The sequence below is a fragment of the Empidonax traillii genome, unplaced genomic scaffold (assembly GCF_003031625.1).
Source record: "Empidonax traillii isolate 1590-97213 ecotype Southwest subspecies unplaced genomic scaffold, ASM303162v1 scaffold160:size908849, whole genome shotgun sequence".
Taxonomy (NCBI): Eukaryota; Metazoa; Chordata; class Aves; order Passeriformes; family Tyrannidae; genus Empidonax; species Empidonax traillii.
The window spans coordinates 41270-57205 of NW_020955353.1; the positions used below are offsets into that span (position 1 = coordinate 41270).

The 15936-nt window shown below is 54.0% G+C and overlaps 2 protein-coding genes across 3 annotated transcripts; one reads left to right on the forward strand and one right to left on the reverse strand.

Annotated features, from left to right (window-relative positions):
* The first annotated feature begins 4475 nt into the window (after positions 1-4475).
* SYS1 (SYS1 golgi trafficking protein) lies at positions 4476-7552 on the forward strand. The gene is made up of 3 exons (XM_027885085.1): positions 4476-4680; positions 5316-5383; positions 5966-7552. Exons 1-3 carry the CDS (start codon positions 4519-4521, stop codon positions 6204-6206), a joined length of 471 nt encoding a protein of 156 aa, XP_027740886.1. The 5' UTR covers positions 4476-4518; the 3' UTR covers positions 6207-7552.
* On the reverse strand, positions 7117-14043 carry LOC114058094 (neuritin-like). 2 transcript variants are annotated; one of them, XM_027885087.1, is made up of 4 exons: positions 14001-14043; positions 13555-13702; positions 10746-10986; positions 7117-7127 (listed from the first exon to the last, which is right to left on the reverse strand). In XM_027885087.1, exons 1-3 carry the CDS (start codon positions 14041-14043, stop codon positions 10761-10763), a joined length of 417 nt encoding a protein of 138 aa, XP_027740888.1. In that variant the 3' UTR covers positions 7117-7127; positions 10746-10760. The 2 variants fall into 2 exon arrangements, with proteins under 2 accessions (XP_027740888.1, XP_027740887.1); XM_027885086.1 differs by lacking the exon at positions 7117-7127 and having other exon boundaries at positions 10315-10986.
* Between the last annotated feature and the right edge of the window lie 1893 nt (positions 14044-15936).

A 15936-nucleotide genomic window follows, 5' to 3' on the forward strand; every position in this document is an offset into this window, starting at 1 on the left:
CGAAAATTTCCCCTGCGTGGCACAGCATTTTCCCTCCTGGGGAAGTTCTGCTTTGACAGAATGGAGAGGAATCAGTCTGCCTGGCCCAGGGACCACACACATTGTCCATCCAAGTCACACCTGCATGCACAGTTCCTCAAGCAAACTGATTTTGGGCTTCTGAAAACAGAAAAGAAAATTAAACTCGACCCTGATGTACTTTCCAACCTTGGGAACAAATGTATGTAACTTTACCAGTGGCAGTTTCAAAGTGCATTGTGTAGATCCGCCTCCCTTCCTCACGCACACGGAAACGTTCTGTGACTGTACCTCAAGAGACTCAGAGGAAATGCAGTCACAAAAATCATAACATGGTTCTGTAAACCCATGGCCACAGAACAGCTTCCTTCATTTTGCCCTTCAAATGTTCAGTCTCAAAATGCCGACGTTCTCCTGCCTGGAATAATGCAGAAAATCCACGGGTATATCACATTCACGGAGAGCAACAGGACACATGGGCCCAGCGAGCAAAAAGGCACCACTAAAATGTCATTTCCTGAAATGACTAACTACTAAACTACAAGGGAGAGAAGCAGAAGAAAAATAAAATGCATGTTGAGAAACGCATTTGTTCTGGGCAATGAATTTTAACATCCAAGGTGTGTCAGTTCCCTTCTCCTTTTAAAAATTACAGTTGGCAGAGAAATAACACAGGCTGGCCACCATTGTTCCTAACCCCGTGCTCAATATGAAGGCTTACCTAACTCTCATTTAGAAAAAAATAAACAGCTGTCAGTCACCAACACAACGCAAACATGCTGGAAGTGGAAGGGAGTGTCGGAATATGCCACATTTGGAGGGTGAGGGGAACCACATTTTTACATGGCACTTTAAGAAATGTCTAGATAGTCTTGAGAAGGCCACACATGGGGCCCTTTAGACAATTCTAGATGATAAATGCTACTGCGGTAGCCAGGAACAGAGATTCTCCAGCCAAGCTCAGCACAGGCAGATTTTAAACCGAGCTCGGGGCAGGGCTCTTGAGCACAAAGAAACCTTAAGAAGAGTTTTGAAAAAAAATCTCAACTCCCAAAGCCCATTCTGTACTCTTTGGAAAAACACACCTGCACACCACGTGGGTGGAGGAAGAGGAGTGACTGAAAACTCTCATCCCGCACTTTGAGGCACTTAATGCCATCTTATTCTGGAAATGTGTGCTCTTAGCCTTGCTGTCCCTTTGGCAAAGGTCACCTTAGCACAAGCCCTACCTGCCTGACAAGAGGGAAACAACCCCAGCAAGGATCACTCAGACAGCACCACCCTTTGTACACCAGCTAATAAAGTATGGATCACCTAAATAAACAGCTTCTTTTTTTAGGCAATGATTCCTGAGGAAGAAAAACAATACCCTCCTAGACAGCTATTTCTCACTGAAAGAATTCCTGGCTAAATAGGGCATTCTTTTTCCACACTCCTGATAAAGAAGTGACCACAATAGTTGCATGTGATCCGGGTACACCCTCTGGTCATCTGCTCTGTCCTGGGCACATTGCCACTTCTCCTTCCCCTGCTGCTCCTCACAACACGCAGGTGTCACACACGAAACAGTCACTGATTAAAAAAGGATGTTCTAACCAGGAGCCGAGCGAGCAGCACCCTAGAAATCATGATCTCAGTGTTTCCTTTTCCCCTTTAACATATGTTCTCTTCGCAGCTGTCTCTGACTTTTGTTTGAACTAAAGAGGAAGAAAAGGAAAAACTGAGAATGCCCCAATACAGTTTACTTCCCAGGTCCACTTTAAACCTTCTTCCACAGAGCAGGGGTGTGGGGCAAGGCTCCTTATGGGAAAAGTTCCCTCTTTTCCAGGAGAAGGATGTGGTTCCCTAAGCTGGAGCAGCCTGGAGAGGAGGGACAGCTGAATCAGGAGCACAGACAGACACGACCATGCCCTCACAAATGTCAGCCAGGAAACAAATTCACAGACTGGGCTGCAGCCGAGTCTCGGCACAGATGTCTTTGTGCCACAGCATTTCACCACATCATAGGGGTATGCTCTGCCAGCCCAGGGTAGGAAGGAGCCTCAAATCTCACCTCAAGCTCAGCTGCTGCTGTGCCCATGCAATGCCTTCAGTTATAGGCCAGCAACCGCGCAGGGAGGAGCCTCCAATTCAGAAGGCATTCAAGTCAACCCCTCCTAAAACACCAGCTCACATCTTGTGATCCCAGGGACCTCTGGATCAATCAGTTATTTGGCTGTGGAAAGACACACAGCAATTAATACCAACAGTCCTACCTCACTCTAGCTTGGAGTTTTACTCAGTCGTGACTCAACAACCAAAATTTTTGCTGGCACAGGAAAGTCAGTCCTATAAGGGACTATAAAAGAAAGAGCTGAGTGAGAATTAAAATCTAAGGGATGGCTTGCACATCTATGACAGCCAAGCACATCAGATTTCAGGAAAAGAAACCAATTTTTTACTTAGAATTAACAGAGGAAGTGTCAAATGTCGCAATTTATGCTCAGCAATGTGCTGTCTGCAGACAGCCCTGACAGGGCTGGGATTTTCCTGTGTTCATTTCTGCACAGGCTGAGGTGGAGCTTCTGCAGAGATAGACTCTCCGAAGGCCCGAGTGAGAACTCAGCAGCAGTGGCTCATGGCCACAGCCCACTGCCTCTGCCTTGCACTATCCTTTCCAGGAGCAGGTCCGGGAACGAGGAACAAAATGTGTCAAACCTGCCTCGGCACAGTGAAATTCCCAGCATGAGGAAAGGAAAACACGCAGCAAAGCTGCTTAGGGAACTTCCCATATGAGGCATGGAAAAAAAATCATGAGAGACTGTCAGAGATCATAATCTGAGTTCCCATACCCAGCATATTCCACACCCACGACTGGTGTGGGCCTATCACCTCCCATAGAAGCTGGAATCCCCTTTGGTCCTCCTCCTCTCTTTTCCAGGTGACAATGGCTCTTGTGGCAACTCCCCCATCCACCGAAACACCCCGGGGGTGCCTCCTCTCCTTTTTCCAGCAAAGAACTTATCTTCAAAATGCTCCATTGTTGCTCCGAATTTTGCTATTTGGACAGTGACAATTCTCATACCTGAAGCCAAGCAAGCAGGATGTCTCCCTGAGGCCGCCAAAATGAGCTCCAGCAGCCAAGAGCTAACCACAGAAGGGGTATGGCAGAGCATGAGGGATTCTGGCACCTGGCTATGTCATGAGGCTAAAGAGAAGAAACCACAATGTACCAGAAGAAACCTCCCAAAAGAAGCCAAGCCCTGCACGCAACCCAGCCCTGTAATGGAAAGGTGCTGCCAGGGCATACCAGGACTCAAAACAACATCCTGGTGCCCAGTGGCCTAAAGCTCAAAAACGAGCACAGCTGGGCAGCAGCTGCCAAACAGCCTCGGTGCCTACAGGAACTGCCCTCCAGATGAAAGGAAATATCCCGGGACAACAATTTCTTGTATGTTTGGTATTTGTGTCTTTTTAGCAAGGGCTGCTCTGCCAAGTTATGGAATGCACTGACACTAGCGCAGATGGGCAGGGAGCGGGGTCTGGGGAAGCCTTATCTCCCAAATGCTCCACTGTCCCACACAGTCTTGGGGATTTTACTATTCAGACAGTGACAATTCTCATATCTAAAGCCAAGCAAGCAGGACAGCTCACTGAGACTACCAAAACAAGACCCAGCAGCCAAGGGCTGACCCAAAGGGGTATGGCAGGGCATCAGGGACTCTGTTTAGCAAGGGCTGGCCAGCCAAGTCACTGAATGCACTGGCCCAGGGCAGAGGGCAGGGCTGGGGATGCCCAGGGCAGGCGGATGCCAGAGAGCTGGTGTTGGTCAGCGGGCACAGAGCACACAGGCACCACCCACGGCTGACAAACCTCTCCGTGTCACAAACCAAACAGTGAAACAGTGCTGGGGCTCTCAGGGTCCCCTCCCCGCCACGGCCACACGGGCAGCGCTCGAGGGGTCCCAGCCCCCACTGACCCCAGCGCTCACAAACACAGAAACACACAATATTCTGAACTGGAAGGGACCCACAAGGACCATCCAAGTCCAACTCCTGGCCCTGCACAGACACCCCAACAATCCCGCCATGTGGCTGAGAGCGATGTCCAAACCCTCCTGGAGCTCTGGCAGCCCTGGGGCCGTGCCCACCGCCCTAGGGAGCCTGCTCAGTGCCCGAGCACCCTCTGGGGGAAGAACCTTTTTCTGATACCAAAACTTCCCTGGCACGACTCGGAGCAGGGAGCAGCGATCAGCGCCTGCCCCTCCGCTGCCCCGCCTGAGGATGTCGGAGACCGCGGCCTCCTCTCCTCCAGGCTGAACAGGCCAAGCGCCCTCAGCCGCCGCTCGCGTGGCTCATCATAACAACCCTTTAAGCACAAACATCCCTCCGGAAAACATCAAACCCCCTCGGCGAACGCGCAATCGAACCCGGCGGTTCTGAGGGGCCGGCGCCGGGTCCTCCCGCCCGCCAGGGGGCGCTGCTGCGCGGCGCGGGGGCGGGGGGGCGCGGCGGGCCGGCCATGGCGGCGCAGTTCCGCAGCTACGTGTGGGACCCCGCGCTGATCGTGGCCCAGATGGTGCTGCTGCAGGCGGGCTACTACGGCTCGCTGGGGCTGTGGCTCGCCCTCCTCGGCACCCTGGGCAGCACCGGGCCCTCCCTCCAGCAGGTCTTCAGCGACGAGGTGAGGGCGCGCCCCGGGAAGCCGCCGTGGGCACACAGGCCTCTGGGGCGGCGAGGGGGAGGCTGTGCCGGGGAGGTCAGACCCCGCTCCCGGTGTGGGCATTCCCGGTGTTAGGGAGAGCCCCCAGCCCCGTGTAGCTGCCCCCCAGCACACAGACCCGCTGTCTGTGTAGATAGCCCCAGAGTGGAGCCCTCCCTTTGAATAGGGGGGTGCCCCGAGGTGGAGGCGGCACCTCGATGTGCAGATGGTACCCTGGGTTAGAGACAGTAACCCCATACAGAGACAGACACCCTGGATGGGTTGGTACCCCTGTGCAGAGACAGCACCTCACTGTATAGGGGATACCCCCTTATAGAGACAAACAGCCTGTACAGGCACCCCAGGGTAAAGACACCTGCCCCTGCCCTTATAGGTAACCCCAGTATGAACACACCCTCCCCACCCAGTTTAAGAGGTTCCTCTCAGCATAGAACCAGACCTTTCCCTTTCCCGTAGGTACCCCCAGACAGACAGAGCTGCCCATGCTCCTGGTGTAGTTCCTGATCCGTGTGGGGCCGCACTGATGTGGCTGGGCCACGGGAGCAGATTTTGGGCTGCGATTTGTGCCGCGGGTTCCTACTAATAGTCCCATGTAGATTTTAGGCTTCTCAACCCCGCCGGGGAGGCTCTCCATGATGGCTTTCATCCTCAATGCACTCACCTGGTAAGTCTGCAGCCAGCTGGAGCACCTGCGTCTTGTCCTTCCTTAACATTGAACCATAAGAGAATTCAGTGTGATGTCCCGCCTCTCTCAAAGCATCTCCCAAAATCCCTGTGCCTGGTTGAGCATGTCTGCTGAGGGCAGTTGGGAGCTGCTGACTCCTGGCTTTCTAGAACCTGGAAAAGTCATTTCACTTCACTGCCTCGATTTCCCAGCTGGGAACGAGATTTGCTTCTGTGAGAGATTTTGCTGAAAGTTAGAATTAATGGATCTCAGCAAACACCGATCTGTAAAGATTTATGAATTTTGCCACTGCACAGAGATTACTGGGGGAGGTAGTTTAAAAATTCCCGCCTGTTCTTTGCACTAAAATCTCCTTTCCCTGCCATCGTGTAATTAAAAAGCTGTAAGAATGTAAAAGTCTTGCTGCAGCGGCCAGGAGAGAGGTCAAACCCAACCTTATTCTTACACCATTTGAAGAAGTTTTAAAACCGCTTAATAACCAGCCCTGCTGACAGCTCTTGCTGCGCCCCCTTTTTCCACGGCCCAGCTCATCCCCCCCACTCTTGCCTTTCGCTCCTGCAGCGCCCTGGCCTTGCTGTACTTCATCCGCCGCGGGAAGCAGTGCCTGGATTTCACGGTCACCGTCCACTTCTTCCACCTGCTGGGCTGCTGGGCGTACAACTCGCGCGTGCCGTCGACGCTGACGTGGTGGCTGGTGCAGGCGGTGTGCACGGCGCTGATGGCGGCCATCGGGGAGTACCTGTGCATGCGGATAGAGCTGCGCGAGATCCCCCTCAGCTCCGCGCCCAAGGCCAGCGTGTAGGCTCGCCCCGGCCGTGACGCCGTCGGCTCCGGCACGGGCGCGTCGGATGCGCCTCAGAATCATCCCCTGAAGAAGCACAGCGGGTCTGTTGAGACTTTGTTATTCATTTTTTTCGGACCTCGGTGGCTGCATGAGCGCGAGCATCTCCTCCGGCATCGGCTGGCAGCAGGGGGAGGAGCAGATGTTTATTTTGTTAACACGAAGCATTAACGTGACTGTATGGAGAGCGTGCCCTTGAACTCTTCGCTCGAGAGACTGTGAAAAGCCAGGTAGCAAAGCCTGGAGCGTGAGGAGCATTTGGACTGTGACGATGTGGGAGTGCCCCGTTTGGGGAACACAGCGGTCAGCTCTTTTCGCGGGAGCTGGCACGACGAGCCGTGGGACTGGGAGCCACTGCTTCCAGTCTGTGACTGATGTGGGCTTTGGTGGGAAAGGAGTCAAGGAAGTGAATGGATGGGGAAAAGGAAAATAGTTGTACTTACCCGAATCACCAGCTGAGACACTAAATGACCTATAAGTTAGATGGGTTTGTTTGCTGTTTCCATGTTTGATACACAGAGGTGACAGACGGCAGTTTGCTGAAGAAACCTTTTGTAATAATAAAAACATTATGTTGCTGTGAGTGTGTTATGGCTCTCCTGGGAAGCTGAGCACTTCAAGGAGTACCACGAGTGTGTGTATCATGGCAACAGAGGGAGGCAGCCAGAGAACGCCTGGCTGGGAGATGCCCACTCTCTGGGGCACATAACATTTCCTACAATAAACATTGCATACCTCTGCTCTGAAAGGAAGGCATCAGTGAGTGCTGTTTGGGAAGTCAGATGGCACAATCCCACTTCAGGAGGAGTGCCAGCAGTCCAGGGTCTCTCCATGTTCAACCCGAGGCTGGAGGTGTCCTGGAGCCATCTGCTGCTCTTCCCACTTATCTGGGTGTTCCTGCCAGGCTTCAGAATTCCAGCAACAGATCTGCTTTGGTAGGGGTGATGTTAAATAAGAGACTGCTGTTATTTCTCAAAATAACAGGATGTGCCTTTATTTAGAGACACTTCAAATAAACTTCACCAGGCAGTGACACCCCCTTACTGCTGAGGGGCCAGAGCTGGGTGGTTCCTGCAGGTCCCACAGCCCAAGCAAGGAGACCCTGCCTGGATTCCACTGAGGGATGACCAGTTTGTGCAATCCCAGACAAGGACCAAGCCAGGTCTCCTGTGCAGCATCTCGCTGCAGTAACTTCCCTTTGTACATTAATATTTGTAAATGGTAACTTGCATAAGTTATTTGCTAATTCAACTTGTTGAAAAGTGGTGGGATGATGTGAAGATACAGAAGTTGATAAATTCCTTAAAGCTGCTCTTTTGGCTTTTGTTCCTGGGGAACTGAGCTGTATTTCAGTCCCTGCTCTCACACTCAGACACTGTAAATTGAGGCAGGATAACATCCTGTGCTTTTACATACTCGGCAGGGCTGCCTCAGAGGAGGATTTCTGTCTAAACAAATGTAACCAGCACTTTTTGTATTCTGGGACTTCACCAGAAGCCCTTCCTGACCAACCCCTCTGTAAGCAGAGTTTCAAACAGCAGCAAGCCTTTCAAAGGGAAGAGTTCACACAAGTGTTTTTCTGGGCAGGAGCCAGCCTGGAGGGCCACTCTGAGGTCACTTCCTAGGGCTGCCCCTGCAGCAAGACAGTCCATCCCTTCTCAAAATCTGCTCAGTTCTCATATACAGGGATACTTGCCTTTCTCCCAGTCACCTCAGCATGGATATAAACTGGTCTCCAGTAGGTGCCAGTATCTCCCTCAGAAAGGAGGAGCAGGAGTGTGCCTGTGGTTGGGATCAGGGCAGAGCAGAGGGCAGTTCTGCCTCGGGGTGACAAGCACTGGCGTGTCCTTAGTCATCTTTTAAGACTCCCTCAGGGTCATTTTGTCCTCTCCTGCTTTTTGTTGCTATTCTTGAGAAAGAACATCCCAGTCCTGCAGGAACAGGGAAAGTTTGCAGGTTTACCTCAAGGCTTAACACCACACCAAAGCAGGGTGTGAACTGTGCGCTGTTCTTCGGGGCTGGTCTTGGGGCAAGTGGGAGCTAAAGTCTAATTACAGTGAACATGAGACCAAGGAGGGAAAGGCACATTCTTCCAGCTGATCCCAGAGCTGCCACGAGCCCATATTGACAGAGCTGCTACCTTTGTTCCCCTGCAAGAGCAGAGATGAAGACTTTGGACCAAGGAACACTTACCCTTTCTTTTTGAATGCACAAGATATGCTGTAACTGCTTCAGCAGCCTCCCTGGGTACTTTGCATCTGCAGAGACTCAGAGCAAGGCCGGGAGAAGAATCCTTGACAAATGTGGATTTCACACTGAGGCTGCAGGACATCCCATGAGCTGCACTGCATCAGCAGGAACTGTGCTGTAGGGTCAGAAATGCTCTCTGACTGCCCAGGGGGACTGAATCTGGGTATTACTTTTTTTTAAAAAGGAACTCTACTGTAATTGTCCTACTCATGGAGGAAGTTCTGCTAAAAATGAAATATTGATTGAGGAAACTCATCACTCCCATACTGTGAGACCTAATTTTCTTTCACATGCTTTCAGTCAGATTTAGAAGCACCTTTGGCTTTAAAAAAAAATCTGCTGCTCCATACCAGAACAGTGACAGATGGTCTTTGTTCCTTAATGAATCTTTGGGTTTTTTTATGTGCAATAGTTGAGGGATTTGCTTCCAGGGAAGATATGTCCCAACACCTGCTCTTCTCAAAGACAGTGGCAGTGTCAGCCAGCCATTTGCATCCGTGGTTTTGCAAAAAGAAGACTTGGAGATCTGAGAATTTTACCTTCCCTTCCCTCAAAGCTGTTTTAGAGCAGAAAAGGTTTTACAGAGAGGAACTCCAAAATCAAAGAGAAGGTAAGGGTTGTGGGATATTGAAGGGCTGTGCTTATTTGTTTTCCTAAAGGCATTAAACAGCTGTCTTAAACAAAGAACAAGTATTTGGATCCAAAATACTCCAGCCTTGGTTGTGTGTGACTCTCACCTGCTCCAGCTTTCCCGAGCTACAAGCCACAGGGCAGGGGGAACAGGCTCAAACAACAAACACTGCTGTTGGAGTGGGAGAAAAACTAAAGAATGAAGCATCTGAGTGGCTCACTCCAGGTTTTGCCACGCTCTGGTTTCCCTGTCTCCACTGCTCACCCCAAGGCTTTGTGCCCCAGTACTGAGTACATAAGTAACAACTCTCTTGTCTGCAGAAAGTCAAGTTGCACTGTCTGAACACCAACTGCTTCCCCGACTTATTTCTTGGAATTTGCCTCAATTTATTTGTCCCCTGCTGCTGCTGCAGGAGCAGAGTGTTGGTGGTAGGGAAGGGAAGAGGAAGAACACGTGAGTGCCAAAGGAGAGCAGGATGACCCAGCACCACTGTTGGCAAAAAGATCCTTTGCTGGAGAAGCTTGCCCACCACCTGGAATGCATCCAGTGGGGTCTGTGGGGCTGGCAGGGCCCAGGGTCCCTGTCACATTGTAGAGCACATCCCCCACCAGTCACAGCTCCCTGAGCAGCCAGGAGGGCACAGAGCTCCAGCAGCATCCTTAAAACACACACTGCCTTGGACTGCCCAAGAATATTGTGTTTCTCTAACATACTCAGAAATCACTTGCAAACACCTCTCTGTTCCAAATATTTCCAGGCTTGCACTGAAGCTGCAAAACTAACAACATTCTGAGCTGCAAAAGAAGAAATTGCGCTGTTGAGCAAGAGCCAGGACAAACAACTTCTACCATGCTGTAGGCTCTACAACACACTTTAATACTCTGGCATTACACACTTCCACCCACAGAGCTGCTTACAGGTACCTTGAGGAAAGCTTCAAAGCAGGAGTTGCTATAAATCCCTTTTGTCCTGCTATCTAGACACTCTCCCTCCCTCAAAATATTTTTGCCCTCCATGTCCTTAGAAAAGGGATTTACACATAACACAGGAGTTGCTCAGGAATCCAGATGTGTGCAAGGCAAGTCATGCAACTGTGATTATTCTTCAGCAGGGGTTTCACCATGTCCTTAAAGCAAAAGGGCCAGTGCAGGGCAGAGAATCTCCCTTCTGCCTGTGGCAGGACAGACACCACCCCTTGCATCTCAGTGGTCAAAATGCCCATCTTGTTTTCAGTGCCCAAATCCAAAGCCTGGAGAGTTCATCTGGTGGAAATAGTCAGCAAACAAATTTCCTTCCAGTAGCCATAGAAGAGTGGAAAGAGTCCAACATTTGCCATTTTTCCAGAATTTATCACTTTTTCCTAAATCCTCTGCCCCATATCTATAAGCTCCCAAATTCTCCAGACAGCCAGATCTGTGTCTTGAAGCAGAAATGGACAGGCATTATTCCAAATTACAGACAAACAGGAACACCCAGGAGATCCTGCCAAGCTCTCCCATGTCCCACAGGTGCAGGATGGAGCTGAGTGTCTCTGAGCTCCACACAGGACATTCCTCAGGCTTGGAAAAACCATCAGAAAGATGCCACGGCACAAACTGCCACTGCCTTTGTTGGGATACTCACAGAGCTGCGGTTTATAAGTTCACCCAAGTGACGATGAGGGGGATACTGAGGATGGAAACGTTGGGAACATGGGTCCAGGCAGAGCTTTGGGCCATGCTGGGGCTGCAGAGGTCGAACAAGCTGCCTTGAAACCTGTTTTTTCGGGACTCCCTTCTCAGCATCTCCCAGACGGCCGCCGCTTCCTTCTGGCATTCCCAGAGCACCGTCAGGGCACAGGTGTGGAATTCATCCCAGTACCTGCAGCCAGGGGAGACACCACACTGTCAGTCCCTTTGCATTCCCACAGTGCTGGATGCCAGGCAAAGCCTCTCTGCCCTGATCCTGCCCTCTGAGCAGCGACAACCCTTGTGTTTTGTGCAAGTTGTCCAGACTATTCATCCCCTCCATCATCTGCCAGAGCATCTTGGCTAAAAGTCCAAACCTCAAAACACTGAAATTATTTAATCATCTTTTTTTCCCCGTCTCTGGAAGTCAATAAAATTCATTATTTTCCATCAACAAACGTTTCCCTTCAGCACCAAGCACCCTGAGTATCTCACACAGGCTGCAAACAAAGGCCCAGCGCATCTCATTCATTGCTTCCTCCAAGTGGAGTCAAGGGCAAACGGGAGCACAAAGCACAGAGAGGGACAGCAGCTCCCACAGAGCATTGCAGCATTAACTGAGGTATGAGCAGGGGCAGGAGGAGTTATTCACTGTGTTCTCATTAGAATCATCTCCATTTATCTGCTGGATATTGCCTGGGCAAGTAGATGTTCAGTGTACAGAGGCTTTTGGGAGGAAAACACAGGAAAAAACCAAGACAGGCAAAGGTAACCCATGGTCCTGCAGGATAAACTGGGAGCTGCTCACTGAAGACCCCTTGGCCTGCCTCTCCTGTGGACAGCAATTTGGATTTTATTTTCTCTTCCAGACTGCCTGCAGGACAGGAGCAATTGTTCTGTCCCCTTCCCTGTGTGTGCCAGGACATCAGGCACACCTGCCCCCCCTGGGGAAGGGGCTGCAGCCCAGCTGCATGACGGGGACCCTGCACACTGGAAGGGCACAGCTGGGTGGTGTGTGGGGGCCCTGTTGGGAGGTGACACCCTGTGCACACAGGCAAACACCAGCACTCTGCTTGCCCAGCTGTCCTCCCGGGGCTCACTCAGAACACCAGCTGGGGGAGAGTTCATTAAACCGAGTCACTGTGGCAGAATAAACGTCCCCAGATAATGAGAAAACCTGGTGCCAACCCAGGCAAACTCTGGCCTTCCTGAGCTGCAGCAGCAGAAGGCAGCTCTGCCAGGTGAGAGTTAAACTCGGCCCACGTCTTCAGGCAAATAAGGTTGGAGGGAGGTGAAGGGGGATGGCAGCTCCTGCCTGGATCTGCTTTCAGCTGGGATGGCAATTCCCAGTGCTTCACCCTTCACAGCCCCCATCTGCTCAGGCAGACTGCTGGCAAGTGAGTTGCTGCTCTAGGGCAGCACCACACACAGAGCTGAGACACCACCAGCTCCTGGTTCCACGTCCATCCCTCACCCACGCTCCTGGAGAGGGGATCACAGCACCAGGAATGCAAACAGCAGTGGATAAGACTGAGGGTCAAAGGCAAATAATTTGGAAATACCTGGCAGGAAGCAGGGACATCATCAGCTTGATCCTCCAGGCACAGCAAGCCTGGCTAGCAGTGCATTAGGACCAGGAGAATAAGCTGGCATGACCCTGAAGGTGCAGAGCAAGGAAGATGCCAGGACCTGTTCTGCAGTGGTTTGTGCCCCAGAGCTGTCAGAAAACCTCAGTTTGCACCTTTCACACGAGCTTCAGCAAAGGAATTGCTCCTCCAGCAGTCGGGGCAGCCCGGGTTGGGCTGCCTGCTCAGGTGTGTTATCATACAGAGAAGGCTCATTTAACAAAACCAAACAAAGTATCAGTTGCTGTCCAAACCAGAGCAGGCCCCATTTCAACCCAGCCTTAGGCACATCCCAGAGACACTGTTCATCCTGAGCTGGGCTGTCCCCTGGGGAAGGGGGAGTACAGAGCAGGTCACAGCCCATGGGGTGGCTTCCAGCAACTCGAAAAACCTGCCCCCAGGGCACTCAGTCCTCTGCCTTGCCCTGCCAGGTTTCCACTGCCCCCAGGCATGTGGGTTTTCCCTTCATTGCTGCGTGCATTTCCTTGTAACAGCTATTCACTCCCCACAGCTCCTGCTGGGGACACAGGGCTGCCTCCATCTCTGCAAACACTTCCACCTTGCTGCTTCTTTCCCCAAACCTGCCCAACGCAACCCCTCATTACCCAGCTCTTCTTCAGTTCTGCTCAAGTTAACGTCCTCCCAACACTGTCATCTCAGGGCATCGCTACAAACTCAGGAAAACCAGGGCTGGACAAATCCAAGCCTGAAGGATGAAGGGGCTGGGCTGGGCCCGGAGGGACAAGGCTGGCTTTGGGCAGGGTGCTGGGCCCTGGGGCAGAGCAGCCACCTGCACATCAGTGCTGATACCCGGGGTCCAGGGGAGACTTTCCTGGGGTGCAGAGCGGGTCAGAGCCCACCAGCCCTGCTCCTCCCAGCTGCAGGCGTGCAGAGGCTGGCAGGGCACGCTCTAGGGGCTGGAGATCCTTGACCAGGGAGACAGACTCTGGTGGAAGACAAGCAGGAGATGGATGGATGGACAGACAAAAGAAGGGAGCTCACCAGGTCTGTCTGAAACCAGAGTGAGGTGTAGAACACACGTGCATGCGCAGGCACGGCAGGACCGGGAGGGCTGGAGGAGAAAACTTCACACAAGGGCAACACCAAAAGCCACGCTGGCCGTGCGCTGCACTCACCTGCAGACTCGGTGCAGCCCCTGCTGCTCGATGCCCTCCTCCTCCTCGTAGGTGGCCATGCTGTCCCCCAGCTTGAGGACGCAGTCCGAGAGGCCCCGGTAAGCATCGGCGCAGACGGGTCCCGCTGCCAGCAGCCCGGCCAGGTGCCCTGCGGGCAGCCAAGTGAGCCCCGGCACCTGCAGGGATGGAGCCTACCTCCACCCCGGGCTGTCCCAGTCCCTTCCCCGGCGGACAGCCCCGAGCCCCCGCCGCCTCCCGCCCCAGCCCGGCGCTGCCGGCGTTTGCCAAGAGCCCGGGGGGCACGGGGAGACCCCCGCCCAGCCCGCCCGCGATGCACGCCCGGCACCGGCACCCCCGGCCCGAGACGGAGGGAGAGAAGGAGGGAGGAAGGGAAGGGACCCCTCATCGCATCGCCCCCCTCCCGGACGGCCCAGACACCCCCTCACCCAGGGCGAGGAGCAGCACGGCCGGACCCCTCCGCTGCCCCATCCTGCCGCCGGCTCTGCCCGGGCTCGGGCTCCAGCCCCGCTGCCGGTACCGCTGCCCGCACCCCCGGGGCCGGCAGCGCTCCCCTCCCTCCCGCCTCCGCGGGGAGGGCGCCCGGCTCCGGTCGCCGCTAATAAGCGGCTTCGGCCGCGGCTAATTAAGGAGGAGGCTGGGCCGAGGCTAACGAGCGCTCGGGGGCATCCCCGAGTCCTGCATCCCGCAGCCCCGGCATCCCGCACCCCTGCCCCTCCCAGCATCGCATCCCCCGGCACTCTCAGCAGCATCCACGGCTCCCACACCCTGCACCCCTCCAGGTCCCTGCACCCATGGGGCCCATGGCACCCCAGCACCGGCACCCCAACACCAAACCCCCTGGCCCCTCCCCACCACAGCCTGCATTGCCCACTCCACGTGTGCCCTGAGTGGGGACATGGGCCAGTGCCCGCTGCCAGCAGCAGCAACCCGAGCAGGGCAAGGATCCCTCGCTGGGCCTCGGGCTCTGGACTGGCACAGGTTAATGCAACACAGGGTGGGAAGCAAAGCCCAGAGAGCTTGGAGGTTCAAAGCCTTCAACATCAGCCCCTCCAGCTCCAAAACCTTCTGTCCAGATCCCGCCTCCAGCAATTCCCAAGGCTGTCATGGCCTTCAGGGCATCAACTGGGATTTTGCATCCCTGCAGTCTGATCCCAGCTCTCACCCCACGAGTCCCTTTTGCTCCCACAGGAAGGGAAGCAGGAGATTTCCTGCCTGCTTTGGGGGCAGCGCTGCAGGAGCCAGTGACCCACCCTGGAGCTGCTCCATGGGGCGCCTGGGCCAGGCCGTGGGTCCATCCCCACCTCAGCTGGGAGATCCCTGTGCTCCAGCAAGCACAGGCTCCAAAGCAAACCCTGGGAACGGGGACACGGCGTCCATGTCACTCTGGCAATTATTTCTTTACAGATGAGCGCCACGTGCCCTGTCTCCATCAGTCTTGGAAGATAAGCAAGTGGCACAGTTATTTCAATCAGGCTATCGATGCACATTCCATGTGCCACCAGCCTGGGATATGCAGGGATGTGTCTGGCCCAGAGGTGCCACTGCATTCCCACAGCACCTGCAGCTCCCAAAAGGCTGCAGGGACAGGCCAGCCCCGGGGGCACTTCCCTCCAGTACCAGATACGCCTAATGCTCTTGGCAGTCCCCAACACAAGCCACCATCCTCTGCACTACCACAGCTCCTGTTACCCAAAGCAACTCCAGAGCCCTGCAAATGTTCCTGAGAGGCTCCTGGATTCCAAAGGGCTGGATCTGTACCTGACTTCTTCAACAAAGGGAGTCAGTGGCCGGGGAGGGCTGGAACAGCTCTGCCACCGATGTGCTGCAAGGCCTTTGTCACCTCTGTTGATGCAGGAGGATTAAAAAAAAAGCTGCCTGGCCCAGTGAAGTTTGTGGATTTACTGGGAGCAAACACATCACAGCTGAGCACGGTTTCCAACATGGCTGGGAAGGAGCCAGCCTGCCCAAACTATGGGGCAAGAAGGTGACAGTGCAGGGCAAGGGGGCCTGATGCAGGACCTCCCCTCACTCTGTCTGCCCAAGGGCTCCAGGAATGCCCCTCCTTCACCCGGAGCTGGGGCTGGGTGTTCTGCTGCCTGCACACCCCTCCCAGCTCTCCCAGCTCCCGTGCCAGCAGCAGGCATGGGCTGGGGCCCCAGGATGTGGGGACACGACATCCCAGGGCTTGGCAGGAGCCTCCCCCAGCAGGGACCGTTAGCACTGGGCCTGGGATCGTTCCCCTGGGATGGGGCATGGCCAAGGAGCCGGCTGGCTCCTGGCACAGGGCGGTGCTGTGAACCCCATCCAGGCTCCCCCCAGCTCTCCTCGCCTGTGGAGATGCTCCCTTTCTCAGCAGCCAAT

What these genes read in the sequence shown, in the direction of transcription:
- SYS1 (XM_027885085.1), top strand. Translation starts at nt 4,519, where the DNA reads ATGGCGGCGCAGTTCCGCAGCTACGTGTGGGACCCCGCGCTGATCGTG. An exon ending in AGCAGGTCTTCAGCGACGAG is followed by an intron (nt 4,681 to 5,315) that starts GTGAGGGCGCGC and finishes AGTCCCATGTAG; the next exon opens with ATTTTAGGCTTCTCAACCCC. An exon ending in ATCCTCAATGCACTCACCTG is followed by an intron (nt 5,384 to 5,965) that starts GTAAGTCTGCAG and finishes TCGCTCCTGCAG; the next exon opens with CGCCCTGGCCTTGCTGTACT.
- LOC114058094 (XM_027885087.1), bottom strand. Translation starts at nt 14,043, where the DNA reads ATGGGGCAGCGGAGGGGTCCGGCCGTGCTGCTCCTCGCCCTGG. An exon ending in CGTGCTGCTCCTCGCCCTGG is followed by an intron (nt 13,703 to 14,000) that starts GTGAGGGGGTGT and finishes GGCTGCCCGCAG; the next exon opens with GGCACCTGGCCGGGCTGCTG. An exon ending in GGGCTGCACCGAGTCTGCAG is followed by an intron (nt 10,987 to 13,554) that starts GTGAGTGCAGCG and finishes CCCTGGCTGCAG; the next exon opens with GTACTGGGATGAATTCCACA.